This window comes from Neovison vison, chromosome 5, assembly GCF_020171115.1.
Source record: "Neovison vison isolate M4711 chromosome 5, ASM_NN_V1, whole genome shotgun sequence".
NCBI lineage: Eukaryota > Metazoa > Chordata > Mammalia > Carnivora > Mustelidae > Neogale > Neogale vison.
This window is the reverse complement of record NC_058095.1, coordinates 54718473-54745057: the sequence shown is the minus strand read 5'-3', so window position 1 is coordinate 54745057 and position 26585 is coordinate 54718473. Positions and strand designations below refer to the sequence as shown.

The 26585-nt window shown below is 65.2% G+C and overlaps 3 protein-coding genes across 7 annotated transcripts in view; 2 read left to right on the top strand and 1 right to left on the bottom strand.

Moving 5' to 3' along the window:
• Positions 1 to 666: 666 nt before the first annotated feature.
• GGT6 (gamma-glutamyltransferase 6) lies at positions 667 to 4983 on the top strand. 5 transcript variants are annotated; one of them, XM_044248842.1, is made up of 5 exons: positions 999 to 1196; positions 2087 to 2354; positions 2880 to 3082; positions 3170 to 3283; positions 3535 to 4983. In XM_044248842.1, the coding sequence occupies exons 2-5, from the start codon at positions 2215 to 2217 to the stop codon at positions 4566 to 4568; spliced, it is 1491 nt and encodes a 496-aa protein (XP_044104777.1). In that variant the 5' UTR covers positions 999 to 1196; positions 2087 to 2214; the 3' UTR covers positions 4569 to 4983. The 5 variants fall into 5 exon arrangements, with proteins under 5 accessions (XP_044104775.1, XP_044104777.1, XP_044104776.1 ...); XM_044248841.1 differs by having other exon boundaries at positions 2877 to 3082; XM_044248840.1 differs by lacking the exon at positions 999 to 1196 and adding an exon at positions 667 to 753 and having other exon boundaries at positions 2142 to 2354; positions 2877 to 3283.
• A 1277-nt stretch (positions 4984 to 6260) lies between these two features.
• MYBBP1A (MYB binding protein 1a) lies at positions 6261 to 18726 on the top strand. Its single transcript, XM_044248836.1, has 26 exons — positions 6261 to 6480; positions 6607 to 6702; positions 7369 to 7452; positions 7539 to 7613; positions 7712 to 7819; positions 8765 to 8940; positions 9028 to 9195; positions 9296 to 9413; positions 10439 to 10734; positions 10945 to 11055; positions 11579 to 11704; positions 11887 to 12054; positions 12144 to 12249; positions 14003 to 14099; positions 14174 to 14325; positions 14589 to 14669; positions 14742 to 14891; positions 14974 to 15150; positions 15252 to 15409; positions 15966 to 16206; positions 16373 to 16498; positions 16577 to 16645; positions 17072 to 17185; positions 17303 to 17404; positions 17670 to 17806; positions 17909 to 18726. Exons 1-26 carry the CDS (start codon positions 6283 to 6285, stop codon positions 18456 to 18458), a joined length of 3984 nt encoding a protein of 1327 aa, XP_044104771.1. The 5' UTR covers positions 6261 to 6282; the 3' UTR covers positions 18459 to 18726.
• Positions 18592 to 26585, bottom strand: part of SPNS2 (sphingolipid transporter 2) — a 29635-nt gene continuing 21641 nt past the window's right edge. Inside the window, exons 4-13 of the mRNA XM_044248837.1 lie at positions 24741 to 24892; positions 24514 to 24580; positions 23629 to 23771; positions 23315 to 23467; positions 23031 to 23220; positions 22652 to 22717; positions 21124 to 21222; positions 20890 to 21053; positions 20278 to 20324; positions 18592 to 19800 (exon numbers count right to left, since the gene is read on the bottom strand). Coding sequence (XP_044104772.1) covers positions 20282 to 20324; positions 20890 to 21053; positions 21124 to 21222; positions 22652 to 22717; positions 23031 to 23220; positions 23315 to 23467; positions 23629 to 23771; positions 24514 to 24580; positions 24741 to 24892 — 1077 coding nt within the window. The 3' untranslated portion in view covers positions 18592 to 19800; positions 20278 to 20281. The remainder of the gene's footprint in view (positions 19801 to 20277; positions 20325 to 20889; positions 21054 to 21123; positions 21223 to 22651; positions 22718 to 23030; positions 23221 to 23314; positions 23468 to 23628; positions 23772 to 24513; positions 24581 to 24740; positions 24893 to 26585) is intronic.

The following is a 26585-nucleotide window of genomic DNA, read 5'->3' as shown; positions in this document are numbered from 1 at the left end:
TTCCCACAACCGCCTCCTCAGGTCAGACGACTTGACGAGAGGGGCTCACAGAGCTCAGAGAAACCCTTTATTCCCGGGATCGTCCATTTGTTACAAAAGCCCCACTCCACCAGCCAGCACCCCCACATGCCCACCGACCAGAAGTTCTCCAAACCCTGTCCTGGGTATTGTGGAGGTTTCACGACAAAGCAAGACTCCTCAAATCCTGGGCTGCTGGTGACAGAGGCAGCCTCCAGCCCGTCCGCCGTCCGTCCCCAGTGGTCAGGGGTGGGGCTGGGAGTTCTCCAGGCCAGGCCACCGGTTCCCCTCACTAACAAGCAAAAGTCACCTACAGGTCTCTCAGCATTTAGAAGCTGGCAAGGGGTTAAGAGCTCCGTGGGCAAACAGGATGACAAAATCTAAATCCTGACCTATAAATCACAGGCCCGGGAAGGAACCCATGGCTCTGGAAGGTCCAGCGTGTATCAGACTTTCAGCAAATCTCCTTGTTTGAGTCACACCTCAGCTCCAGGAGGACATATGTTGCCCGTCCTGTTTTATGGAAGTGGAGTCAGGACTCCCAGCGGCTACACCACGTGCCTGGCCACGTGGTGAGTCCGAGGCGGAAACTGGCTGAGATCCAGGTCTCCTGAAGCTGATGCCACTCCCCAGCCCTACTGAGAGGATGGGCTGCCTCGGTCCGTGGTGCTGCCCGGCCTGACCACCAGGCGTTTCCGGAGTCCGTCGTGCCTCTAAGTGGAGCGTGGCTAAGAGGTAACTGTGGGGTGCAGTGCTGTCCGGGCCCAGGGTTGTGGGAGCGAGAGAGGGCGCAGGAGGACCCAGGCAGGGGGAGTCTAGGCCCCAAAGAGCTCTTCAGGCTCTGCTCTGAGAGTCCTGTCCGTTCCCAGGGGCCAAATGATCCTGTCTGCTGAGCGAAGGAAGCCGGCACCAGGAGCCCAAGGGCTGGCTGCAGGTGGCCGGACACGGGGGCACCACGGACTTCCACGGTCCCTGGCGGCCTTTTCCTAGGACGGAAGAACAACCTTCACCCTGAGATTATAGGCTTCCCTTAGTTTATGAAGCGAGAGCAGAAGATCTTCGAGATCACTCCCACACACACTGGGCAAAAGGGAAAGGACGCAGACCTCTGCCACAGTCTGCACATGGCTCGTTCTTTTTTGATCTGAGAAATCAGAAACCCCGGACACCAGTCGAGCGTGAGCACAGGGGGACGTGGGAGGCAGGGAAGTGGAGGCTGCAGGTGTTCGTGGCTTTCTGTGGGTAGTGCTACTTAAAGTGTGGTCCAGGATCACCCAGGAAAGCCAGTTCCTGGTGCCTCCCGCAGACCTACAGAGTCAGAACTCAGACCGCACAAACTCCCTGAGTGATTCCGATGCACTCAGAGGGAGACGGGAACCACTGGGGAAATCATGAAGCCGTGGGAGAGGAGGGGCCAGTGAGGGCGTGGGGCCCTGGGCCAGGCGGAGGCAGGAGCCTGGAGGGGCTGGGGCCAGAAGTGGAGGCAGGAATAGCTTTACCCTTGAAGTGGGGAGGAGAGAACCCAACGGGAGTGTGTTTGCAGTTGGGGGTGGCCTCGAGGCTGTTCAATGTGGGAGGCAGGGTCTGGCTGTGAGGCCAGGGGACTGAGGGTATGACATGGTCCTGGGGAGATGGATCAGCACGGAGCAGGTGTGGGGAACTGGGGCCAGGCTGTGGGCCCAGGAGGTCTGCCAAGCCACCTGTTGGCGAGAGCCCCAGGACGCACCATGGAGTCCCCCTTCCCCACCCTCCAGGGGGCTCCCCAGACAGAGAAGGCCGGGCTCCCCCACACGGCCCACACAGGCACCTGATTCTTGGCTGAGCCCTGACCCAAGCCACACTGAGTCCCAAACAGGCTGGGGGATCTGGTAGCTGCATCCCTGGAAGGCAGGGGACCTGCGGGAATGCTGGCTGGGTCTCGGGCCACGGCTGTGGTCCCTGGGGCTGGGCTCCTCCTGCCTCCCTGAGCGGCACCCCCTCTCAGGCCCCCCAGCCCTGAGAGCCCCAAGGCCTGTGCCCTGATGGGGCAGTCTCACACGCAGCCTCCCTGGCCCTATGCCCTGCCCAGACCTGTTCTAGATTCCACACCACCCTTCCCCAAGGCAGCCTCCACCTCCCACCAGCCAGGCGCAGGTGAGGCCAGGACTCAGCGGGAAGGCCGGCAGGCAGCAGAGCCGGTGTGGGCACCGTGGGGCCATGGAACCGGAGGCGAGGCCCGTGCTCTACCGACAGCTGCAGCTCTGGGACCCCAGCTTGGGTTCTGAGGACGACGAGGACGATGAGGAGACCTCTGAGCTGGTCGTTTCGAATTCCTGGAGGCCCCACAACTCCTTGGGGTGAGTCAAGGAGGGGTCTGGGCACCCGGCCCCTTGGGCCTGAAGCTGGCAAGTCCCTCCCTCTGGAGGCCCTAACGTGGGGACAGAGGGCAGACACCCCCATGCTTGGCTCCAGGAACTTTCTGGGTGAATGAGGAGAAGCCGGGCTGCAGCCCCAGACCCGGTCTCCACCAGTGAGTCCAAGGTCTGTGCTCGGATCACCCCCAGCCAGCTGTGCCCGCTGCTCCATCAGAGAGCCCCACCCCCAATCCCAGTGCAGAAGGCACCTGCTGGGCAGGCTGGGGTCTGGCCACACCTGGATGGGCCCGGCTCCTCAAGCCAGACAAGCCCCCCAAGGCCTCCCTCCTGCCAGTCTCAGCCCAGAGACTCCCTCCCTGGCTGGCCTGTGTCCCCAAGCCCCTTTCAGTCACCATGTCTCCTCTATGTGGTGCCAGGAGGCTTTTCTGGAAAATAGTCCCTGGGCTCCCTCAGAATTCTTGGTCGTCCCCTGGTCCCAGGCCTGACGCAAGACACCCTTCTCAGCAGGAATAAGGTTGGCGGGCTGCCCGGGGCCTGGGCTCGCCTAGGCGCCGCCCTGCTGCTGCTGGTCACTGGCTTCTCCCTGGCCGCGAGGCAACTCTACATCAGGAGTGACCCTACAGGAAGCCAGGCCTCGGCAGCCCCCCGGCCCGGTGGGCACTCCCACCCCCCTGGTGTGTACCACCACGGTGCCATCATCAGCCCGGCAGGTCAGAGCCAGGAGCCGCTTGGGGGAGGACAGGGCCCAGGGCACTGGTCGCCGGCCATGTCCCAAGACCATGTCTTCCTGGCCGTAGCCACGTGCTCCCACCTGGGCCGAGAGTTGCTCATCGCCGGGGGCAACGTCGTGGACGCGGGAGTGGGAGCAGCTTTGTGTCTGGCGGTGGTGCACCCTCACACCACGGGGCTAGGTCAGTGCCCCACAGCCCCGGGCCTACTCCGTGATCTGTACCGTGGGGTCCTGACACCCCGGGCCACTCAGTAGCAGGACCTAGGCTGTGAGACCTGCTCCCTGGTGCATGTGGTCTTGACCCTGGGCCTAGTTACTGACCCCTGTCTCCAGGCCCAACCTCAGGCTAAAGCAGCCACCTCCCCCTGGGACCACTGAGCGAGCCTGACCCCATGGCCCCTGAGTCCTAGGTGACCCCTCTGTCTCCTCCAGGTGCCACGTTCTGGGCCCTCTTCCACAACAGCTCCTCAGGCAGCCCAACTGCCCTGACGCCGGGCCCCACACAGCCCCTGGCCCCCGGCCTGCAGCTGCCGTCCGCCCTGCCCAGCCTGCGCCTGCTGCACGCGCGCTTCGGCCGCCTGCCGTGGCCACGGCTGCTGGGGGGCCCTGCCTCGCTGGCTCAAGACGGCTTCCTGGTGGACACAGCCCTTGCCACAGCTCTGGCAGCCCGGGGCACAAAGGGCCTCTGTCCACTACTGTGCCATGCTGATGGGACCCCCCTGGGCCCCGGGGCCCGAGCCACCAACCCCAAACTTGCAGCCGTGCTGCGCCTAGCGGCCCAAGCCCCAGCCCCAGACCTGGCCGGGGATGACCTACTGGGCCTGCTGGTCAGAGACCTGGGGCTGCAGAGGCCCCAATCCAGGCCCACGCCTGCCCTGGAGCCCGCGGTGCAGCAAGCCATACCCCAAGGCGTCCTGTCCACCACCCCCGGCCCCTCAGCCTGCCCGGAGCTGCTGGCAATGGTAGGGGCAGCCCTGCGCTCAGGAAAGCCCGGCCCCGACCCCTGCCCGGCGCTCTCAGCAGCTCCCGTGGGCCCTGTGGGCACGGTCCTGGCCACTGTAGACAGCAGAGGCTCAGTGCTGCTCCTTACCTCCTCACTAAGCAGCCCCTTTGGCTCTGGACGCCTGTCCCCAAGCACTGGGGTTCTCCTTAGTGACCTGGTGGCCAAGCCTACAGCTAGTGCCTGGGCCTGCCCCCTCCTCCTCCAGGGAAGCTCGGATGACACAGAGGCTGACATGTTAGGGCTGGTGGCTTCGGGAACTCCTGCAGTGGCCCGAGTTGTGACTCGTGCCCTGCTTAGTCACCTGGCTGGGCCCCAGACCCAGGCCCAACACGAGCGATGGCAGGGACTGACACTGAGCACTAGTGTTTGTGACCAAGGGACCCTGCTCCAGGTGGCTGTCCAGGCAGAGCATGCCCATGTCTCCAGTGTCCCCAGCAGCTGCTGCACTGTCCAGGGGTTCTAAGTGGGGGATGTGTCTAGCCAGGGGTGGGAGGGTGGGGGTGTCCCACCTGGCGGCAGGAGCAGAACAGACCCAGCAACGAGGACGTGCATAGCAAGCATGCCTAATTACTCGCTGCTAGCTCAGGCCCACAACTTCTGGCCTAGTCAGTACCCTGGACTCCAGATCGGGGTTTTTTTCAGCTAAGGAGACTGAGGGTACTGGGGAAAGAGCCCCAGACTCCAGTTCAGATCCGGCTCTGAGAAGGACAGGTAGTAGGGTGCCAAGCCCCTGTCTTGGCTCCAGACCCCCTGGGCAGGGCAGGGCAGGCAGAGCCTGGGGTCCCGCTGGCCTCTCTGTCTCCCCCTTCAGGCCACCCTCTGCCGATGTCTCTCAACTGAGCTGGAAACAAAATAAAGGTAAAATCTCTGCCACCCGCCTTCCCAGTTTCCCATCGGCCTGTGAGGTGCTCGGTGTCATGGCCTGCAACAGACCTACCCCGGACAGGCAGAGCCTGGGCCACGGTCCTCCAGCTTCCCCTATCCCTGTTCGCCTTCTGTTCCTGGGGCACCATAGACAAGAGGTAAACGTTTGCGTCTCAGTTCCTAAAACGGCAGAACAAGGAAGGGGATGAGACAAGGAGCAGGAGTGGCCCCAGGAGCCTGGGGTCAAAAGGAGCAGGAGCTGGGGGTGTGGGCCTTAAGGGGTGGGTGTTGGCCCTGACATTGCCAGCCTCCCATGGCCCCCCAGGGCTGGGGTCCCTGGGGATGACAACCCTCCAGAGACAGCCTCTGCAGTGCCAACGCAGGGTGACCCGCTGTGCTCCTCCTCCGGGCCTTTGCCCAGTCACCCCTGCTTTCCTGGAACTCGTTCCCCTGGCTCAGTGGAGGGCAGCACTGGCTACCGGGCTATGTCTGCCCTCACTGTCCTTCTCCCCCACACCAATCACCCTCGACCAGCTCCAGATCAGCTCCGGACCAGTGGGACTCCCCGGGGCTGGCTCCATCCACCCCACCAGGGGCCCCTCCTGCTTTTTCACTGTGGTCCTGCGACCCGGCCCCACATGGGCCGAGTGATCTTTTCAAGGCCTGCCCACGCACAAAACCTTCCAGCGTCCCCACTGCGCTCAAGCTGAAGTCTGAGGGGCTCCCGGGTGGCTCGGTGGGCCAAGCATTCCGCTAGCATCCCGCGCTTGGTTTTCGCTTGGGCCGGGACCTCGGGGTCCTGGGATCGACCTCGACGGGACTCCGCAGGCTCACTGGGGACTCTGCTTGAGACGCTCTCCCTTCTCCCTCTGCCCCTAAAATAAATAGTAAATCTTTAAAGTGAGTCAATAGGGGCGCCGGGGTGGCTCTGGCAGTGAGGCGTCTGCCTTGGGACAGGGTCTTGAACCCGGGTCCTGGGATGGAAGCCCCCCCGCCCCACGTTAGGCTCCCCGCTCAGTGTGGAACCTGCTTTTCCCTCTCTCCTCGCTACCTCTGTCGCTATCTTGGTCTCTCTCAAATAAATGACTAATCCTTTTTAAAAAATAATAAAATTAAATAAACCCCGGGGCGAGCGCACCAACACCACGAGCCCCAGGCCCGGCCACACTCCCTGCCCCCGGTCCCCTGCGCGATAAGGTCCCGCCCCCGGCCGGCGAGGCCCCGCCCCCGCGGTCTGCCCAGCGCGCACGCGCCGCGACCTGACCCGGAAGAGAACGTCTTCAGAGCCCACGTGTTCGCGGTGCTAGGCAGACATGGAGAGTAGGGTCCCGGCCGAGTCTGCGTCCCCTGGGGGGGCGGCCACGAGCGGCCCGCGGCCGGCAGACCGGGAGGGGCTGCTGCAGCAGAGCCGCGAGTTCTTGGACTTTTTCTGGGACATCGCGAAGCCGGAGCAGGAGACGCGGCTGGAGGCCACGGAGAAGCTGCTGGCGTACCTGCGCGCGAGGCCCCAGGTGCGCCGGCGGGCGGGGGGCGCGAGGCGGCTGGAAGGGCAGGGACAGGGCAGGGGCGCGCGGCGGGGGTGGCGGTGCGCCCCGCGGGACCGCAGTCCTCACCGCCGGCCCCGCTCGCTCCGGCAGGGACCCGAGAGGAAGTACGCCCTGAAGCGCCTCATCACCGGGCTCGGGGTCGGCCGAGAGACCGCCCGGCCCTGCTACAGTCTGGCCCTGGCGCAGGTGAGCGGCGGCTCCGGAAGGGGCCCAGCCGGGCGCTTGGGGCGCTGGGGAGTGGGAAGGGCGGGCATCCGAGCCGAGGCGCGTCCCCGCGAGGACGTGGGAAACCGAGCGGGGCCCGTGCCCAGGGACGCCCGGGCGGGTCGGCCGGGAGGTGAGCAGTTTTCTTTCTGGGGACGTGGGTGGACCAGCCTCAGGGGGTCACCGACCAGGCAGAGTGAGCTTTGGGGTGGGTTACCGTGCCTTGGCGAGGTTCGGCGCGCTCTTCCCTCCAGGGGTACCTAGCGGGTTAGAGGCTGCCCCGGAGGCACGTGGGCAGCCGGGAGGATATTCGAGACCCAGTCCCTTAGCAACCTCGCTGGGGGCGACTCAGAGCAGGCTGTGGAGGCAGCAGGCTGTGGAGGCAGCAGGCTGTGGAGACGGGCTAACGGAGTCTCAGCCAGAGGAGCTGTTTTCTGAAGCCTGATGGGCCCGGGGCGGGGAGGCGAGACTGAGCTCCCTCCAGCCGCTGTGTTCACACACCAGCACTGCTTGGGGTGGGCACCCAGAGGCCCTGTGGGCCTCATGCCAGAAGTCGAAGGGAGACTTGGAAGGAGGCTGGGGTCTCTCGGGTGGGGCTGGACCTCCCCTCCCTGAATGGCTCGCCCTCCTGCTGCAAACCCCCGGCAGCTGCTGCAGTCCTTCGAAGACATCCCCTTGTGCAGCGTCCTGCAGCAGATCCAGGAGAAGCACGACTTGCAGAAAGTTAAGAAGGTGAGCATTAGTGGCCTGGGGGAGATGGGTAGCCCCAGGCTGGGATTCCTGGGCCCTTTTCACTGATGCCTGAAACTTCTTTCTAGGCGATGATGAGACCGGCTCTTTTTGCAAACCTCTTTGGAGTGCTAGCCCTCTTTCAGTCCGGCAGGCTGGTGAAGGTGAGAGGTTTGGGGGCAGGGGGCATGTGGGCGGGCTGGAGAGTGGGGGGTCCTGTGGCATGCCCTGCTCATAACTGCATTCCCTCTCTGGGCACCAGGACTCCGAGGCACTGCTGAAGTCGGTAAAGCTGCTGCAGAACCTGGCCCAGCACCACAACCACCTGCAGGAGCAGCCCCAGAAGGCCCTGGTGGACATCCTCTCTGAGGTACGGGCTTCCCACCGTGGGGCCCCAGGTGGACAGGCTGAGAGCGGAAGCCTGGACACCCCAGAGCAGCAGTGTCCCCGGGGAGGTGTTCAGTCTCGCAGATCTGGAGTGACGTTTCCACCCATGATCGGTGCGGAAGTCGAAGAGGATCCTTACATTCTCCTGTCGAGTCCCTAGAGTCCCGCGAGCATCTTGTCCTGGGGTCCATCTCCACTCACATGACTGCGCTCCGAGAGCTCAGCGGCTGCCGCGTCAGACGGCGCCATTCTAGAGCAGCGCCTGTCCCGTGGCAAGCGAATTAAACATGTTTGCCATTTTTGTTTTGGGCAGAGCTGACCCCCAGGGCCCCGCAGCCCTGCTGGGGAAAGGGAGGTGGGCCAGTACCTAGAACCCTTTGCTTTGGGGGAAGAGGCAGGGACGTGAACTCAAGTCCCAGCTCTCCACTTGGCGCAGCTCATACAGGAAATGAACTCCTCCCTCGGGGCTCCTGGGAGGCTCAGTGGGTTCGGCGTCTGCCTTCAGCTCGGTGTCCTGGGATCAAGCCCCATGTTGGGCTCCCTGCCTAGTGAGGAGCTTGCTTACTTCTCTGTGGCTCCCTCGACGAATGCCTGCTCTCACTTGTTCTCTCTGATAAATAATATTTAAAACGAGCTAGTCCTGAGTCAACCAAAAGAGGTAATTAAAAGGGTAGCTAGTCAGCATCGGTGGGGCAGTTGTTAAAAACCCCAGGCCCTAGGACTGGCCATGGAGTGAGCTCCCTAACAAACAGCTTCCCAGGGTTCTGGTGCCTAGCAGGGTGGGGGCAGCTGTCTCACCTCATCCGGCACTGTAGGGGGCCTCACAGAAGCCTGGCAGGTGAAACAGGGCCACAGGGCTCACCTCACAGGGGACATGGCACAGGTGCTGGATGGTGTGACCCTCCCCCAACCCGTGTCCCCACGCCAGGTCCCAGCAGCCACGTTGCAGGCGATCCTGCCGAAAGTCCTCAAGGCGGACTTGAATTCAGTCCTGGGCTCGCCCGAGCACCTGGAGCTCTTCCTCTTGGCCCAGCAGAAGGTGCCAGAGAAGCTCAAGGAGCTGATAGGACCAGTCAACCTGTTCTCAGATGAGAACATCCCCAGGTGTGAGGGCGGTGGGAGGATGGGCTCCCCCGGGGACCCTGCCGCCCAATGGGCCGGCGCCCCCTGAGTCCCTCTACCCCTCCCAAGACTGGTGAATGTCCTGAAGACGGCAGCTGCCTCCGTGAAGAAGGAGCGCAAGCTGCCCGCCGTGGCTCTGGACCTGCTCCGCCTGTCACTGCGGGAGGGCAAGTTCCCAAGGTTTTGGAAGGAGGTGGTTGAGCAGGGGCTCCTGAAGAAGCAGTTCTGGCCGGCCAGGTGCGTGGGGGGCAGCCAGATGTGCGTGGCCCAGCTCGGGGTGGGGGTGGAGAGTGGCCAGGTGCGCAGGGCTCTGAGCAGGCTGTCCTCACGCCCCCAGCTATCTGTGCTTCCGCCTGCTGGGCGCTGCGCTGCCCCTGCTGTCTGAGGAGCAGTTGCCCCTGGTGATGCAGGGCGACCTGATCCGGCATTTTGGGGAGCACATGGTCACTGCTAAGGTGGGTATCCTCCCCGCCCGCCTGCCCCCCCCCCCCAAGCACTGCTAGGAGGACGGGCGCCTCGGGGGTCAGCCAGCTTCTTGGGACGAGGGTTGCTCTTGGCCGCAGCGTCCCCAGTCTCCTGCCTTGGCGGTCCTGCTGGGGAAACGGGGGTCCTTTCCCTCTGGGCAAGGTGAGCCACCTGGCTGCCCATGCCCTTCCCCTCTGAGTGGACTTCGGCAGGGTCAGTCCTTCTGGCCTCAGGCCCCTCGGCACAAGCGTACGTGGCCAGCAGCCTGCCCAGACCTCCCGACCCCCACCTGGTGCTCCAGTGAGGGGAACCGTCCTGGTCTGTGACCACCGAGCGCCGTGTGCGGCCCCGTGCTGCGCCCACATGGACGGGAGAGTCCTGTGCTTGTTCGAGTTCAGGCTTGGGAGCCCAGCTCCCCCTGGCCCCGGCCTGCTTCACCTCTGTGAACTCGGCGTCTTGGGTAGAGCCTCCATGAAGATGAAGGGTCACGTTCCCTGGAGTGCTCACGGCGGGCGCCTGGGCATGGGGTGTGGCCACCCCCCTGTTCTGGCTGCAGCGGGGCAGGGCAGCCGCGCCCGAAAGCTCCACATCCCACAGGCACCACTTGGAATCCTGTAACCTTGAAAAGTTAGTGGCCAGTTTTCTTCACCTGTAAGGTGATAGAAGGGGCCCCCAGTTAGGGGTTGTCATGAGGATGATGCCTACGGCCACATGAAGTCACATGGCGTGGTGCACGTGGCATGGTGACACAGCCAGGAGCTGGACAAAGGGATTGATGCCCCAGCCGGGACCCTGCTCCACCCTCCCTGAGCCGGGAACCCAACCTGTCCTGGGGGAGAGTGGGTGGACGGCGGCCCACTGTGATGCACAGTAGGAGGGCGGGGGGAGCGGTGTGGCCTGGCCGTGGATGACATAGGGCTTTGCCAGGCCTTGGCGTCACCTGTTGGAGGAGAGGGTGGTGGGACCGTTGGACCCTCCTGGCAGGTGACCCCGGTGTTGGCCTGACTCTCAATAGCTCCCGAAGCAGTTCAAGTTCGCTCCGGAGATGAACGAGTACGTGGGTGCCTTCCTGGAGGGCTGCCGGGATGACCCCGAGCGGCAGTTGGCCGTGGTGGTGGCCTTCACCCGTATCACCAACCAGGGCCTCCCTGTCCTGCCCACGTTCTGGAGGGTTGTGCGGTCCCTGAGTCCCCATGCCCTCAAGGGCTATGTGGCCTGGCTACAGACCACGTTTCTCCGGCCCGACCTGGACTCCCTGGTGGACTTCAGCACCAGCAACCAGAAGAAAGCTCAGGACGCTTCACTGCATGGGTGAGTGGGCGTGCGGAGCTCGGGGTGGGGGTGCCGGGCCGCGTTCCCACGGGATGGTGGCCCCAGGAGGGGAGGGAAGAGGAGGGCTGAGCTGCCATGCTCCCGGAAGGCCCGAGTTTCCTTGCATGTTCCCGTGCTGGTGGCCAGGCTGGGAGAGCTCACCTTCCATCTCTGAGGTGGGTACGGAACCAGTAACTCGGCTCCCCGCAGGCCTGAGCGAGCGGTGTTCCGGCTGCGGAAGTGGGTCATCCTTCGCCTGGTCAGCACCGTGGACGCTCTGCACGCGGAGAAGGAGGACGACTTGATTGAGGAGGTGGCCAGGTGGGACAGGCTCTGCCCTCAGTGCCCTCGTAGGAGCCCAAGAATCAGGCCTCTTGCCTAGTCTTTGGTTGCCCTGGAGCCAGGAGCTCTGAGGTCAGGTCGCCAGGGGGAGTAGGCCATTCTTGCCTCTTAGGCAGAAGGCGGTTTAGGGAAAAACCCCAGGAGCCCCTGAAAGGAAAGGTTAGGGTTAGGGTTAGCCGTGGGCCCTGCAGACGCCTGCGGGGCTAGGGAGGCCCTAGTGCTGGACTCGCCTCTGCCAGGTGCTCTCAGCCCTCACCACGCGGCCAAGGGGTGGGGAGCAGCCCACGTCTGCAGAGACCGTGGCGTGCTCTGATGTGGTGGCCTCATGTGTGGCCTGCTTCTGAGGGACAGACTCCAGCTTCACCGCAGTTAGGCCAAGTCCAATTCAGCTGGAGATCTGGACTTGGGAAATGTTTTTTCTGCCACTACCTGTCCCTGGGCCCTGGGTGATGCCATCCTGGGCGGGGTCTGCTGAGACCTGTGGCGCTCCTGCCTTCCCCAGGTTTTGTTTCTTCCACTCGTTCTTTGAAACGAAGAAGCCCACGTCCCAGATCCCAGAGACAGAGCAGCAGTTCTCCTTCCCTCTGGAGAGCCGGACCCGGGAGGTGGTCAGCAGTGCCTTCTTCAGGTGGGCCGTGGGCAGCCTCGGAACAGGCAGGGTGGGCGGGCAGGGTGGGACAAGCTCGCTTGCTTCCTTCGTTCTCAGCCGGGAGCACGTGGAGGCCCAGTGAGCTCCAGTGGGCCGGGTGTGGGCGTGCTGAGAGGCAGCTGTGTCCGTGGCCAGCTTTGACCCCCGCCCCGCCCTCCTAGCCTGCTGCAGACCGTCAGCACCCAGTTCCGGCTGGCGCCAGCGCGGACCCCAGATGGGCAGCCCTGGACCCACCGGCTGGTACAGTTCGCAGACTTGCTCTTGAGCCACAGCCGCAACGTGACCCCCCTGACGCCCTTCACCACACAGCAGCGCCAGGCCTGGGACCGGTGAGGGGCTGCAGTTTCCAGGGGGTGGGTGGGACACTCCAGGGCCCAGGGGGCAGCAGAGGCCTAAGAGCCTGCCTGTGTCACTGCAGGATGCTGCAGACGCTGAAGGAGCTGGAGGCCTGCTCTGCAGAGGCCAAGGCCAAGGCCAGTGCCTTCCAGCACCTGCTCTTCCTTGTGGGCATCTACCTCTTCAAGGTATGGCGGCCTGGGGGGGAGCGGGCCGCGTTCTGGGGGCTCTGCGAGTCGAGGCTGGCATTGTGGGCCCTAGTGGGGTTACAGTCCAAGGAAGAGCCACTCCGTCCACTTTCTGGGCCTCCGTCGCATGCCGAGCTGCCCGTGCGTCATTTCTTATCCCCCCAGTTTTGCGGCAGGTGCCGCCTCATTTGCCGGGTGGGGTGGCCAGAGCTCCCAGCCGAGTAACCTGGTGCAGGCCACATAGCCACGGCCTGGGATAGGCCCTCGGGTCTGACTGCGCTCTCCTGCCAGACCTCCAGACTTTCCTGCCCTCACAGAGGTGAGGTGTGACAGAGGACCCGCAGCCGTCCGGGATGGGCCTGCTCCCTCAGTGCTCACGGACCGTAGTCCGCGGTCCGCAAGGAGCGAGGCCCTGACCTCCCCCCGAACCTCACCCGCTGGCAGCCGCCGTGGCAGGTGGGGGTTAGCACGTGTCCCTGTGGCTCTCCAGTGTGGGGCTCTGCCCCGTGGTCGTGGCCTGCACGTCATGTCCCCACGCCGATGACCGCATCTCTTGATGTCTGCATTTTTTCCACCGGGAAGCTCTTACTGAAGCTAAGGCTCAACTCTCGGGGTTCGTTCTGGCTCCTCCGGAGGCCACCCCTCAGGCTACAGGATGGTCTTGTGCTTTCTGGCGCCGCCTTCTGCCCGTTGGGCTGGGGTTGGGGTTGTGGTCTGTGCTTCCAGACCTCAGACGCCCAAGCCGGCCTGCAGGCGGGTTGTGTGTGCGCGTGTTGGTCTCTGTGAGGTGTGTGTGTGCGCCATTCCGTGTGCGGCATGTGTGTTCATCTGTGTGTGCGCATCTGTGGTGTGTGCGCATGCCTGTCTGCACGTGTCCGTGTGTGGCATGTGTTGATCTGTGTCTACACCTCTCTGTGTGGGGTGTGTGTGTGCAGCGTGTATTGGTGTGTGTGTGTGTGTGGTCTGTGTGACATGTGCATGTATCGGTCTGCGTCTGCACCTCTGTGTGACGTGTGTGTATTGGTCTGTGAGCTGGTCTGTGTGACGTGTGCGTGTATCGGTCTGTGTGTGTGTGGTCTGTGCAGAGGGTGAGCATGTGGTCTCTGCGTGTCCATGTGAGGTGTGTGTGGGCTCTGCGTTTGTTGGTCTGTGCACGGCATGTGTGTGCAAGTGTCTGCGTGTGTGTGCACATCTGTCTCTGTGTGAGGTGTTCGAGTGCTTGTTGGTCTGTATGTGTGTACATGTGGGGGCCTCTGCCCCTTCAGATCCTAGCGTCAGCCTCTGATGGCAGCAGGGCAGCAGCGGGCACGGGATGCCCTTGGCATCCGCCCCCCAACTGGGCGCTCAGCTCACCCCGGAGCTGCGTGTGCAGCCGTCCTGGATGAAGGGTGTGGGGCGCAGACGGCCCGGCCGCGCTCCGCCACCCTGTCCAGGCACAGAAGCTGTGTGCTGTGCTGGGACAGGCCCCACGGGGGGGCTTCAGCTCCCCCGACTCCTGGGCAGGGCTGCGGTCTGCACTAATCCCGGCACGATGGGGGTGAAGTGGCGTGGAATCAGCTCCAGTTAACGGTCCTGGTGCTCTGTAGGGACATTGCAGTCAGTGTGGGGGGACATCTAGCGTCATCGGGCTCCCAGGCCCCACTGTGGCCTGTTGGGTGCCGAGTGGGTACCTGGGGTGCTCAGTCCTGGCTGGGAGGGGCTCAGCGGGGCCGGGAGTGGGGCCTGCCCTGATCCTGTCCTCGCCCTGCCCCAGTCCCCCGCAGAGAGCTGCGAGCTGCTAGCAGACATCCAGACTTGCATCCAGAAGAGCCTGGGAGAGAAGCCCCGCCGGACCCGCTCTAAGGCTGCCAGTAGGTCATTGCCCCCAGGGCTGGGGCGGGTGGGCACATCCCCACGGACCTGGCTCAGCCTCTCCCGCCTGCAGCCCCCCAGGAGCCACCATGGGTGGAGGTGCTGGTGGAGATCCTGCTGGCCCTGCTGGCCCAACCCAGCCACCTGATGCGCCAGGTGGCTCGGACCGTGTTCAGCCACGTGTGTGTCCACCTGACCCCACGGGCTCTGCAGCTGATCCTGGATGTAAGCTGGGTCGTGTGGAGAAGGGGTGTCTGGGACTGAGCTTGCCACAGGATGAGTGCCTCCTCGTCATTGCTGTAATGTGCAGAGTGGTTGGGAGCCTCGCTGGGCAGTGCTGTGCTCCCTGCCCCCCAGGGTGTGCCCTCCTCTCCCGGTTCCATTTTCTTCCCTGAGATGGGGGCCTCTGGGCTGAGACTGGATGGGGCTTGGTATGGGGGGTGGTGTCTGCAGCGACAGGTGTGTCAGCTGTTGGGGAACCTATTTAGGTGCTGAACCCTGAGAAGAGCGCAGACGAGGACAACGTGGTGGTCACGGATGATTCTGAGAAGCAGTCGGAGAGCGGAGAGGTGCGTGCCAGGAGGGGTGGGCGGGTGGACATGGGGTGGGCAACGGGAGGCGTAACACAGGGGACCCTGCAGGATAAGAGCTCAGACAGTGAGGACGACAGACCCTCGGCTAGCGAGGACGACAGTGACGACGAGGACAGCAATGAGGAGGACCGGGACGGGGACGTGGACCAGGGCTTCCGGGAGCAGCTCATGGCCGTGCTGCAGGCAGGGAAGGCACTGGTGAGCAGTGGCGGGGGGTGGGGAGGGCGGGGGCCGTGCCTGCAGCCAGAGGCCAGCTGCTCAGCGGGCGTCTGTCCCTTAGGGCACAGTGGACGGAGAGGATGACGGCGACGAGGAGCTGGGGGACGAGGCCATGATGGCCCTGGACCAGAACCTCGCCAGCCTCTTCGCCGAGCAGAAGCTGCGCATCCAGGCCCGGAGGGACGAGAAGAACAAGCTGCGGAAGGAGAAGGTGCTCCGGCGAGACTTCCAGATCCGGGTGAGTGCGGGAGCCGCCGGCAGCGCCGTGCCCCCCCTGCCATTCCCCTCCACCGCCCCCCTGCACACCCTGCACCCGCTGACCCGTCCCCCTGGCCGCAGGTCCTGGACCTGATTGAGGTGCTGGTGACCAAGCAGCCCGAGAACCCGCTGGTGCTGGAGCTGCTGGAGCCGCTGCTGGACGTGATCCGCCGCAGCATGCGCACCAGCAGCTCCAAGCAGGAGCAAGACCTGCTGCACAAGACGGCCCGCATCTTCACGTGAGTGCGCAGGCACGGGCGGGGCCAGCGGGAGCAGGGGCTCGGCACCAGAGCCTGGTGCGGGTCCCCGCAGGAAAGGGGGGTGTGGACCTGCTGGGCCCAGCACGGACGGGGCCAGACCTAAGGGCCCGAGCGAGCTTCACGGAGGAGCTGGTGGGGCGGGACAGACTGCGCCCCCCACAGCACGTCCTTGCCAGCCCCAGATCGTGCTCGCTCGGCGGGCTGTCCCTGCCACCTGCCAGGGTTGAGTCTGTGGATGACCTGGTCCTCGTGCCCTGAGCATCGTGGACCCAAGTCTCAGGGCCCAGAAGCCTCTGTTCTAGGGGAGGCAGGTTTGCCCGTGTGGCAGGCTCAGCCCCGGGCACTGGTTTCTCCTCTCGCTCAACCCTCAGCAGAGCTGCAGGCAGCCCCGGTCCCACCCCTGCCACCGCGGTCAGACCCCTGTCCTCTGTGTTCCTGTCTCCCCGCCTGTGAACTGGGACACACGGGCGGGCTCAGCTCGGTGGGGCGAGGTGGACGGTGGTGACCGGCTCCTCCACCCTCTCCCCTGACGCAGACACCACCTGTGCCGCTCTCGACACTACTGCCACGACGTGGGCCGTGGTTTGGGGGCTCTGTATGCACAGGTGGAGCGGCTGGTGCAGCAGGCAGGCCGCCAGGCCGATGCCTCCCTCTCCCTCTACTACTTCAACGCGGCCCTCTACCTGCTCCGCGTCCTGAAGGGCAACAGCACTGCCGCCACCGTCTGCAAGCCCCAGAAGAAAGAGAAAGCCGGCCCCAAGCCCGGGGCCCCCAAGGTGAGCCGGCCCCGGCCCAGGAAGTCTCGGCCACAGGAACGTGGCTGCAGGGTCATGGAGAGGAAGTGGAGGCCGTGACTCCTAGGAGCCGCCTCCCAGCTCCTGGAGGACGGCCGTGCCCGTTCCTCTCCCCGGCATCACGCAGCTGCTCTCCCCTGTGGCGCAGGCTAGCGGCGGCTTGGATCTGAGCCTCGTGACCCCTATCTTCTCTTCGGCGCTGACCTCCTTCCTGACCAAGCGCAACAGCCCACTGACGGTGCCTATGTTCCTCAGTCTCTTCTCCCGGCACCCGGTGAGCGTCTGGACTGGCCTGCCCCCAGGACCCTTGTGCGGCCTGGCCCAGCTCATTGCCCTGTCCTGCCGTCCGTAGGTTCTCTGTAAGAGCCTGCTCCCCGTCGTGATCCAGCACGTGACAGGCCAGGCACGGCCCCGCCATCAGGTAGGCCTGCCCTGGACCACAGCCCTGGACCCCAGTCCCGGGCCTGTCAAAGTTACCCACGTGACCGTCTCCACCCGGGTGTTTGGGAGGCCCTGGAGGTGCCCTGGCGAGGGCACAGGGTCACTGTCAGGAGGGAAAGCTTCAACCCCGCCGCTGACACCCCCCTTGTGACCTGAACCCCGAGCTCCTTGACGTGTGCACTCCGGTGTGGCCGTCCCCCAGGGCCAGGCTGATGGGCATGCCTCAGGAGGGCCCTGAGCTGACGAGCGGGCCACTGTCCCCACTGCCCCTGGCCTCAGCTCCTGCACCTGCCTGGGGAGAGGGCTGGGCCCAGGTGGTGGCTGCTCCTGGGTCCCGTGGAGTCCGCCTATGGCTCCCTGAGCTTTGGGCTTCTGCACTGAGGCCCCCATCCTGCCCCCCAACCAGGCCCAAGCCTGTGTGCTGCTCCAGAAGGCCTTGCCCACGCGGGAGCTGCGGCTGTGCTTTGAGGACCCCGAGTGGGAGCAGCTGGTCAGCCAGATCCTGGTGAAGGTCACAGAGGTGAGGGCTGTGGGCCCCTGCTGTGTTCCTGCTGGGGTGGTTCTCTGGGACCCTGGGCTTCAGCTGGGGCTGGGCTGCCCCCTCGGGGTTCTGGTGTTGAGCGGGCGTCTTCCCTAGAACCTGCGGACGCTGGGAGAGGCACAGAGCAAGTCGGAGCAGCAGCAGGAGCTGTCCTCCCTAGGGTTGCTCAACACCCTCCTCAGAACCATCCATCAGGAGGTGGGCAGTGCGCCGTGGTGGGGACGGAGCGCGGGCTGGGCTGAGGGGGGCCCACCCCATGGGAGGATGCCAGGGAGGGCCGTGCCCCGTGGAGGGAAGTGCTCGTGGGCTGGGCGGCAGCTGGGGAGGTCGGTCCCCCATTCCAGCCCAGGACGGCGTCCTTAGCAAGGATGCTGGTGGCGGGGGTGGGAGAATGTGGGACTCAGAGCCTAGCAGGGGCCCTGCCTCTGGTCCCTGCGGCAGCCACGGTGTGTCTTGCCCGCAGAAGCTGACCGTGGACCTGACCGGCGTGCTGGGCGTGCTGCAGAGCCAGCAACAGAGGCTGCAGCCGGGGGGGCGCTCGGCCAGCTGTAGCCGCCTCTGCAACCTCTACTGGCAGGCTATGAAGGCCCTCGGAGTCCAGTAGGTCCTGGGGGGGCCTGGCGACTCCCTCGGGCAGGGAGCACTGTGGGGAGGGCCACACCTCTCACTGGGCACACCCTTCTTTTGCGCCCTGTCTCCAAGGCGCCCCAAGTCAGAGAAGAAGGAGGCCAGGGAAGTCCCCAAGGTCACGCAGAGCCCCCTTAGTGCGAAGAGGAAGAAAAAGGGCTTTTTGCCGGAAACCAAGAAGCGCAAGAAGCGAAAGTTGGAAGGCGCAGCGCCGGCGGAGGAGGCCAAGCCCACGGCCCCTGGGGGCGACCAGCCCCCCAGCACAGGCAAGAGGAGGAGAAGGAAGAGGAAGGCCCAGGGGCCCACCCAGGCCAATGGGACACCTGCCACCAAGAGGCCGGCCCCAGAGGCCATGACTCCCAGTGCTCCTGCCAAGACCCCAAAGCTGCAGGAGAAGCAGCAGCCCTCCCAGGTGAACGGAGCCAGGGCTGCGTCCCCTGCGGCACCCGCCGGCAGAAAGCAGCCTCAGAAGGATCTGCCCGAGAAGGGGGTGTCTGGCAAGTCGCCGCAGTCCGCGCTGCCGCGGAAGAAGGCCAGGTTATCTCTGGCCAGCAGGAGCCCCACCCTGCTCCAGAGCGGGGCCAAGAGAAAGAAAGCGTCGCTCAAGAAGGCCAGGAAGCCCTGAGCCCCAAGAGCCCTGCATTTGCCCCGCGGTGAGTTCCGGCACCGGAGGGACTCGCGTGTCCGCTATCCCCACGTGCCCCTGCTGTCCCCGTGCACCCCCCGCCCCGGGCGGCTGTGCCCTGGGAGCCAGTGCGGCATGATTTAAATAGGTTTATTCCTTCATTTACAAGAGGAACATATTTGGCTTCTCTCTTAAGACTCTGAGATTCACGATCAGCAGCTCTGAAAAATAAAGGAGCAGTTTGGCTTCCGGAAGGAAGAGGAGGCAACACTTGGACGTGGTTCTTGTACAACAAGAAAACATCGCTGGGGCCCCCGTCGGGGTTGGGCTGGTCTTGGGGGTCCCACCCCCATAGGTGCCCCAGAGCTTGGTGAGGAGGGGGTGCTGCTAGCTTGCACACGCACAAGCCACGCCAGCTAACTATGGGGCAGCGCGTCGTTGGGGCCGGCACCTCAATTCCAGCTGGTGTGCAGGAGCACGTGGGGCAGGGTAGGGCGAGCTCCGCCAGCAGGCAGGTGTGAGGGCGGTGGCAGGGCCCCCGAGCACTGGCAGTCGGCCTGGGGTTTGGGCCTCGCTCCTGGCCGTTTTCCTGGGACAGGAAGCCTCATGGGGTGGCTACTTCTTCTGGCAGCTAGCACCCTGGGCCCTGTTGCTAGGGGTGGGGAGCGTGTGGCTCCCACACCCAGGCCTGGGGCACAGGTCAGGTATAGCAGCCGCCAGGGCCTTCGCCCCTAGAGACGCCAGCTCACCGGCAGCTGGCCCCACTGGGGGTCCTGCAGGCAGCAGAGACCAGTGTCCTTCGCAGGGACAAGCCAGACTGGGAAGCGCCCAGCCACGGGCACCTGGCTCTGCCCGCTGGAGTCCATTGTCCCCGAGGTCAGAGTGGTCCCCATGTCCTCGAGCGTGAGGTTGGACCACCCTCCTTTTTGTGGTCCGGGAGCCGCTAGGCCTTCAGAGATGCCATATGGGGAAATCCAGCCGTCCGGCCCCATGGTCTGGGGACGGCAGAGGCTTGCCCGGGATCCTGTAAGGCAGGGACAGGCCAGGCTCTCCCCATAAGCCCATTGGAGGCTGTCTTCGTCCCGGGCCCCAGGGGGTCTGCAGCCCAGACCCGGGGCTGGGAGTCTGTGCGGTGCTGTGGCTTCCCCACACACATCCTTCCACGCTTGCTGAGGACATGGCCTCTCGGAGCCACGGCCACTCCACAGCCCCAGACCAGAGAGGGTGGGTGCCCAGCCTCGGGTCACACACAAAGCTTCGAGGCGGCCCAGCAGGGCCGGGGTGCCGTGGGACGCCTCCCAAGTAAGGTGTCAGTGAGGGGTCTTCATGGTCCCAGAGGCACCTAGAAAGAGGGGCCAGGTCACAGGGGGCTTTGGAAGAGGCCAGACCAGACTGTCCCTTTTGTCTTCCTGCTCTTTGAAGAAACGGGCTTGTCCCTGGGCTCTGGGGGGCATCACGGGGACAAGGGAGGGCTGCTGGGAAGAGCAGCCCCCAGAGACTGGGCTCAGAGGAAGGTCAGCTTAGGACCTGGCACGCTTCTTGGGGACTGGGGAGCACAGTCCCGGATGGAGTAGGGGTTCCCGCCAGTCCCAGCCCCGACCTTTGCCCTCAATCCCTTTTGAGGAAGGAAGTGGGAGTCTGCCTGCCCCCCTGACCTAGCAAGTCAGCTCGGGCCACATTTCAAGAGGAAGATGACCCTGGTCCTAGAGCTGGTAGGAGGTGCATCAGGAGAAGCTGCTCCTGCTTCTGGAACATTCCCCGGGACCCCCACTCCACCCCTCCCCTCCTGCCAGGAGCTGTTCAGCCCGCCTGCACTCACGGCCTCAGACTTTGACAGATGCAGGCGGCATCACCAGCTGGTTCACCCTGGGGGAGAGACGGGCGGGGGTCAAGGTGGTGGATCAGCGGCGGCCGGGCCCGGGCACTGCTCTGGCACATCGCATCTCGGGGGCCGGCTGGCCGGACGTGCCGGGCAGGGACCTCGTCAGCCCCAGGGGAAGGTGGGAGAGCCCAAGGGTGGGGAGAGGAGATAGAGGAGCAAAGAGGAGAGAAGAAAGAAGTCAGAAAACAAGAGAGAAGGAGACGGGCTAACCTCAGCTCCTCTCCCTGAAAGCCTGTCCCCAGCCTGGGCGTGCGAGCTGTCCACAGCCCCTCCTGCGGGCTGGGCAGACAGGTCCATCCGGCAATCCTGGGCGGCCAGGGGACCTGCTAACTGTCCCACTCCCGCAAGCCTGGGCAGCCAGAGGACCCACATGTGCCAGCTGTCCCCAACCCAGCCCCCAGCCCTGCAAGCCTGGGCGGCCAAGGGACCCTCCTGAAAGCCTGGGTGGCCAGGTGACATGCATGGACCAGCTGTCCCCCTCCACAAGCCTGGGCCACAAGAGGACCGTATGTGCCCCCCACCAGCAGGTGCCCAACCCCGCACACTCACTGCTGCTCAGCCTTGGCACGGTCGCCGAGGAAGAAGAGGGCCGTGGCGAGGAAGAACATGCCGCCCAGGACCACCACGAAGGGGCAGAGCATGAGCGCGTAGCCCAGGCTCAGGAACTCCCAGAGCGGGGAGTCCTTGGTGCTCTGGCGTATCTGGTCTGAGATCTGTGGGGGCGGGAGCGGGTCAGGGGGCGCCTCCCACCCCACGAGGCCGCCCCCAGCCACCGATACTCACAAAGCCGATGAGGTAGGGGCTCCCGGCGTCCCCCAGCAGGTGGGAGGTGAAGCTCTGCAGGGCGACAGCAGTGGCTCGTCTCGTGGGGATGACCACGTACTGTAAAGAGGCCACAGGTCAGACGCCAGAGGGCACAGCCACCGGCCTCATCCCTGGGGTCCCCGGGGGCAGGCTGCCTGAGGTTCTGCCCCAGGTGTGTGGCTGGGAACCTGTGTGGGGGTCACAGGAAACGGAGGCCCATGGATGACACAACTGTGGCAGCGCTGGGACTGGAACCCATAAGCTGAAGACCATGCTGGTTCTCCTCCACGAGGACGTGGCAAGGCCCAGGCTGGCCTGCCTGGGGTGGCCCTCACCCTGATTCCCCACTGCCCCCAGAGCCAGGAGCCCCCCAGGCTAGGCAGGTCCTCCGAAGCCTCAGAGCAGCGGTCGGGGGTGGGCAGCGCACAGGGCCCCTCCTTTCAGGGCTGGGGGAGGGGCAGCTGGATCCAATGGGACTGCATGGCCCCATTTCCAGCAGTGATCAGTCATGTGGCTGTGACAATAAAATGGGACAGGATTTCCCTGGGACCCAAACCCTGCCAGCAGCTGGGGCTGCCCCCGGGGGGGCAGAGGCAGGCACAGGAGTCCCGCCCAGCGCCACAGACTCGCTCCTCCCTTCACTCTCGCCCCAGCCACTGGCCTGGCTCCATGTGAGCCCAGGGCTGAGTCAGACCCCCCCACACACACTCCCACCCACGGATGGCCCCCCAGGGAAGCAGGGTGGGCTTGCTGGAGGAGAAAAGCCAGTAGGAGCCACCCATGGCAGGCTGACTCTGATCCTCTGGGCTGTCTCATAGTATGGCCCAGACCCCAAGTGACATCCCTCTCCTGCCTCCCAGGGAGGCCTAGCCTGCTGGCTCCCACTCTCCCTACAGCAGGCCCCGTGTTCCCTTCTCCCAGCCCCTCCTGGCCCTGAACAGGGAGGATGTCCCCCCCAAGTCGCCCCCCACAGTGCCTGCTGCCAGTTATCGGGGCCACACCCCCTCCCGGTTCCTCCCAGGGACATAGCCCCTGCCGCTGCTCAGACGGCCCTTTGTCCCTGGCTGGCTGGTCGGGCTCCCATTGTTGGCCTGTGAACACCGCCTCTGTCCGCCCAGCCCAGCCGCGGGCTCTCAGGCAGGCGCCCCTGGGACCCAGGCTGGGCTGGGAGAGCCGGGCCCTGAAAGCTTGGACCGGGTGGGGGGTGCACGCTGGCAGGCAGCACCCCCTCAGGCCAGCCTGGCAGTGCCAGCCTCCCGGCCGCGCGAAGCCTGCCAACACCCCTCTCCCTATCCAGCCCCAGCCTATCCCTCTGCTTGCCCAGCGCTCAGCTCTCAGTCCCCGAAGCCTGGTCCCCTCCCCGCCTCCAGGCCCACCTCCCCAGTTTGCCTGGCCTTCTGTCCACCCCCCATGGGCCTGCCAGCCCCCGACCTCTTCACCACCCCCTCCAGCTGCCCTAGAGGTCCAGAAGCCTGGCTTGGCACAAGGGAACCCCGGCCGGCCTCACCATGAGGATGTCCGCGGTGATGGCCCAGTTAGAAAAGAGCAGTGTCTCCCCAACAAAGATGCAGATCTGTCCAAGAGAGACCACAGTGGCTATCAGGGCTCTCCACCTGCAGGCTGGCAGGGAGCCCCCCAGGCTTCCCACCCCTCCCTGGGGACTGCATGTCTGGGCACTCAGGCTCACAGGAGTCTGCAGAATACAGAGGGACCTCAAGGCAGGCCAGCAGCTCGAAAAGACGCCCAGGACCCCGGACAGAGCAGGGGGAAGGGCGGGCAGCTGACAAGGGCCTCCCCGTGGGGAGGAGCCCTGCGAGCCAGACTGCACGTCCCACACCCTCGGCCCAGCCCCCACCCCCCACGCGGGCGCCCCCCACTGCACTCACGTAGGCGCCCACGATGCTGCTCTTGGCTGCCACAAAGATGAGGCAGATGAAGATGGCGGAGCCCAGCATGCCCACCGCACACACCAGCGGGTCGGCCCTCTGGGTCCTCAGGCGGCACCAGCGCGTGGCTCCCGCCCCCGTGAGCACTCCCAGAAAGCCGGTGAAGCAGGTGATGGCCCCGAAGATGAGGCTGCGGGAACAGAGGGCAGGAGCCCAGGGTCAGCGGGGGGAAGGGGGCGAGCCAGGGCAGGGGGAACGCCACCCGCATCCCAGGCCGGCCCCACCTGTCCCTGGCCCCACACGGCGGGCTGCCGCACGTCTCCGCCGTCTTCTGCACGACCTGAGCACGGTGCAGGTACAACGGGATCCACATGCCCAGGGCTCCTGTGGCGAAGGACACGGCCGACGTGGCCAGGGAGGAGAAGACGTAGCTGCGGCTGGAGAGGGGCAGGCAGGGGCAGCGGCACTGAGCGAGGCCCCCGAGCCTGTCCCCGCTGTCCCCACGGGCTCAGGCTGCAGGGGTGAGGAGCACTGGCCTGTGGGCAGCCTGGCAGGGAGGGTCCTCCGCCCACCCAAACCCCTCCCCGGCTGCACTCACTTGCGGATCAGGGCCTTCATGTCACGGAGCCACGAGCTGTGCACCCTGACCTGCCCCCCAAGCGGGTCGGCGTGGCCTCTCTTGGTGGCTGGGACCAGGATGAGGATGAGCGTGCCTGTGATCATGCCCACGATGGGGGACACCTGGTGGGGTGGGAGCACAAGCTGGGACCCCAGGCCCCTGGGGCATCATCTCTTGGCAGAGCTCCCCGGGGGCTCCCGCTGGGCTGTCCAGGGGAGGAGGAGGACGGATGGACGGAGAACGCACAGATTGCGGGATGAGTTAACGGGCGGAAGACAGAAAGACGGATGGTGGACAGGACGAGGACCGACGTGCAGAGGGACCAATTCTGGAGCTACGAAGAAGGTGGGGGCCCAGGGCCCGGGGAAGTTCCCGCTGCTGATCGGGAGGGGCCCACACCGTTGTTCCCAAGGGCAGCCGAGGTCGGGAGCAGAGCCTCTGGGACACCCGCACCCCCCACCCCCTGGACAGGCCCGTCCCCACCCCCCCACACGCGCCCCATCAAGAAATTCCACGGAGGCTGCTTCCTTCCTGCTTTTGAGGAAAAAACACTTTGTCTTAAGCTTCCGTTCCTCCGCAGGACGGGGCATCTCTGTTTCCTCTGATCGCGCCGTCCTGGGGCCTTGGCAGACTCGCCTGAACCCTCGCTCGGGGCAGGAAGGGGCTCCAGACCCCGGGGGCCCCCACTAACCCGGGGCTGGGCCGGAACAGGATGCACCTTCGGAGACTCGGAGCATTAGACACGCGGGAGGCCGTCCCTCATCCTGTCCAAACGGGCCTGGCTCCCCAACGCCCCCAGTACACTGGTCTCAGGGGGCGAGTCCCTGGGGACCCTGGGCAGGGGCTGGTCGGCGGTGTCCTTACCCGCAGGGCCCAGTGCCAGTCTCCGGCCGCCTGCTTGACGCTGGAGCCCGTGATGTAACCCAGGCCACTGCAGGGGAGATGGCGCCGTCAGACCGCAGTGGGGCGGGGGTGCCCACCGGTGTGTGAGGCAGCGTCCGCCCCCCACCCCCAGCCCCCTGCTGGCATGGCCCGAGGACGGCCACCACATGGCCGGGTCATGGAGCCCTGGCCTCGGGGAGGGCCCTCACCTGCCCAGCGGGATGGCAAAGTAGAAGACGGACAGCATGAGCGTGCGCGTGTTCTTGGTGAAGAGGTCGCCTATGATGGTGGGCGCGATGGTGGAGTAGCTGGCTTCTCCCAGGCCCACCAGCCCCCGGGACAGGACCAGCAGCCAGAAGTGCTGCGGGAGGGCAGACAACGTGGGCTCCCCTCAGTGTCCAGGCCGGGGCAGCGGGCAGGGGCTGAGCCAGGCCCCAGCTGCTCTGGCTGTGATGGCTGCAGAGAGACGGCCATGCGTGTGGCCCAGACGGACCCCAGAGTCTGCCCTGCCTCCCCTCAAGGGCAGGACCTCCTGCCTGGGCCCTGCCCCACCTCGGGAGCCACACGGCCCCCCTCACCCCAGGCAGCCGGTGGGCTCCATGCTCAACACCCCCCACACACACATCAAAGAGCGAGAGCGAAGCCCAGCTGGGCCGGGCAGGGAGGGGCCGTGCCAGCTGCCAGGGGTCCTCCCCTTTGATGTGGACCCAACCCCTCCGTCCCCCTGGCTGCCCAGGGCCTGAGAACCCGGCCCGGTCATCTTTCCCCGGCCCCACCCTGACCACCCATCCGGCCGGCCTCGCCCACATGCTGCCCTCCTCCGGGTCTCCCACTTCCCTCCCTCCGTCTGCCCGTCTCCATCCGGGCCCGCCCCCTTCAGCACCGGACGCCCGTCCAGCCCCATGCCTCGCTCCGTCTCTGTGTCCCCCACACCCTTGGCACATCCCCTCTTTCCAGGGCTCCGCTGCCCAGTGCCTTCGCCTACTTTGCTGCTGGCTGGCTGTCTTGTCCTGATTTCTATGAGCATTTAGGGATCGTGCATTTGGACCCTTGACGATATACATGACGAGCATCGTTTGTCACCTTCCTTCTACTCTGATCGCGGGGTCTGTGTGATCCGACACTCTCCGGCCCAGCGATGGCCCCTGCTGGCCTCTGGACTGCGCACCTCGCTCAGGAAGGCCTGCCCCATCCAAGACGATGACAGTGCCCCCTAATGCGCCGTCTGCTGGGTCTCAGAGATTTCCTCATTGTCCTTTGCACGGGAGCGCAGGGGTCGTCCCGCACCCACCCAGAAACCCGTGACATGGCGCCACCTCATCCCCATGCACCGGACACTGAACGGTGTCCCCCGTGTGCATTCCAAATGCACACCCCAAAGTGTCCGTCCCATGCCCCCTGCCCCACACTTAGCCTTGCCCTCCTTCACGCATTCCGGAAGCCCGTTCGCACGGCTGGACACAGATGCGCTTCACGGTCCCACTGCCGAGTCTCTCTGCGGGAACATGCCTGCTTCGCCCTGCGTGTCCCCCTCCTGCTCCAGCCCCTCACAAGCACCATGCTGTGCCGTGTCCACAGGCCGAGGTTGTTCTCCCGGGCACGCAGGTGGCTGGGGCGCACCTGGCAGGCTCTGCGGAATCCTGGCGCTTTGCTCTCCGGAGGGGCCTCGTCACCACGCCCGTAGCAGCTTTAATCACACTTGGTAGTGGCGGCCTTCCCAACCGCTGCCCATTGGAGGGGTGTGAAACAGCATCTCCTTGTCGCTGGGATTTGCATTTCCCCAGGGACGGGAGTCCGGCACTGGCTCCTCCTGGAGTCGCAGCCTTCTCCACCCTCTGCCCGTGGTCCTGCCGGGTTCTTTGGCCTTCTCCCACGGATGTGTAGCCCTGAACTTCTATACTTTGCTTTCAACTCTATTTTCATCTGTCTGGACTGATTCTGCGAGACGGTCTCCCTTCCATCCAGACGGACTGGCAGCGTTGCCCGAGCCGCGTATGGTGCACCTGTCTCCAAGCCTGGGCCCCGACGGGAAGGGCGTCTCTGTCTGCCTGCTG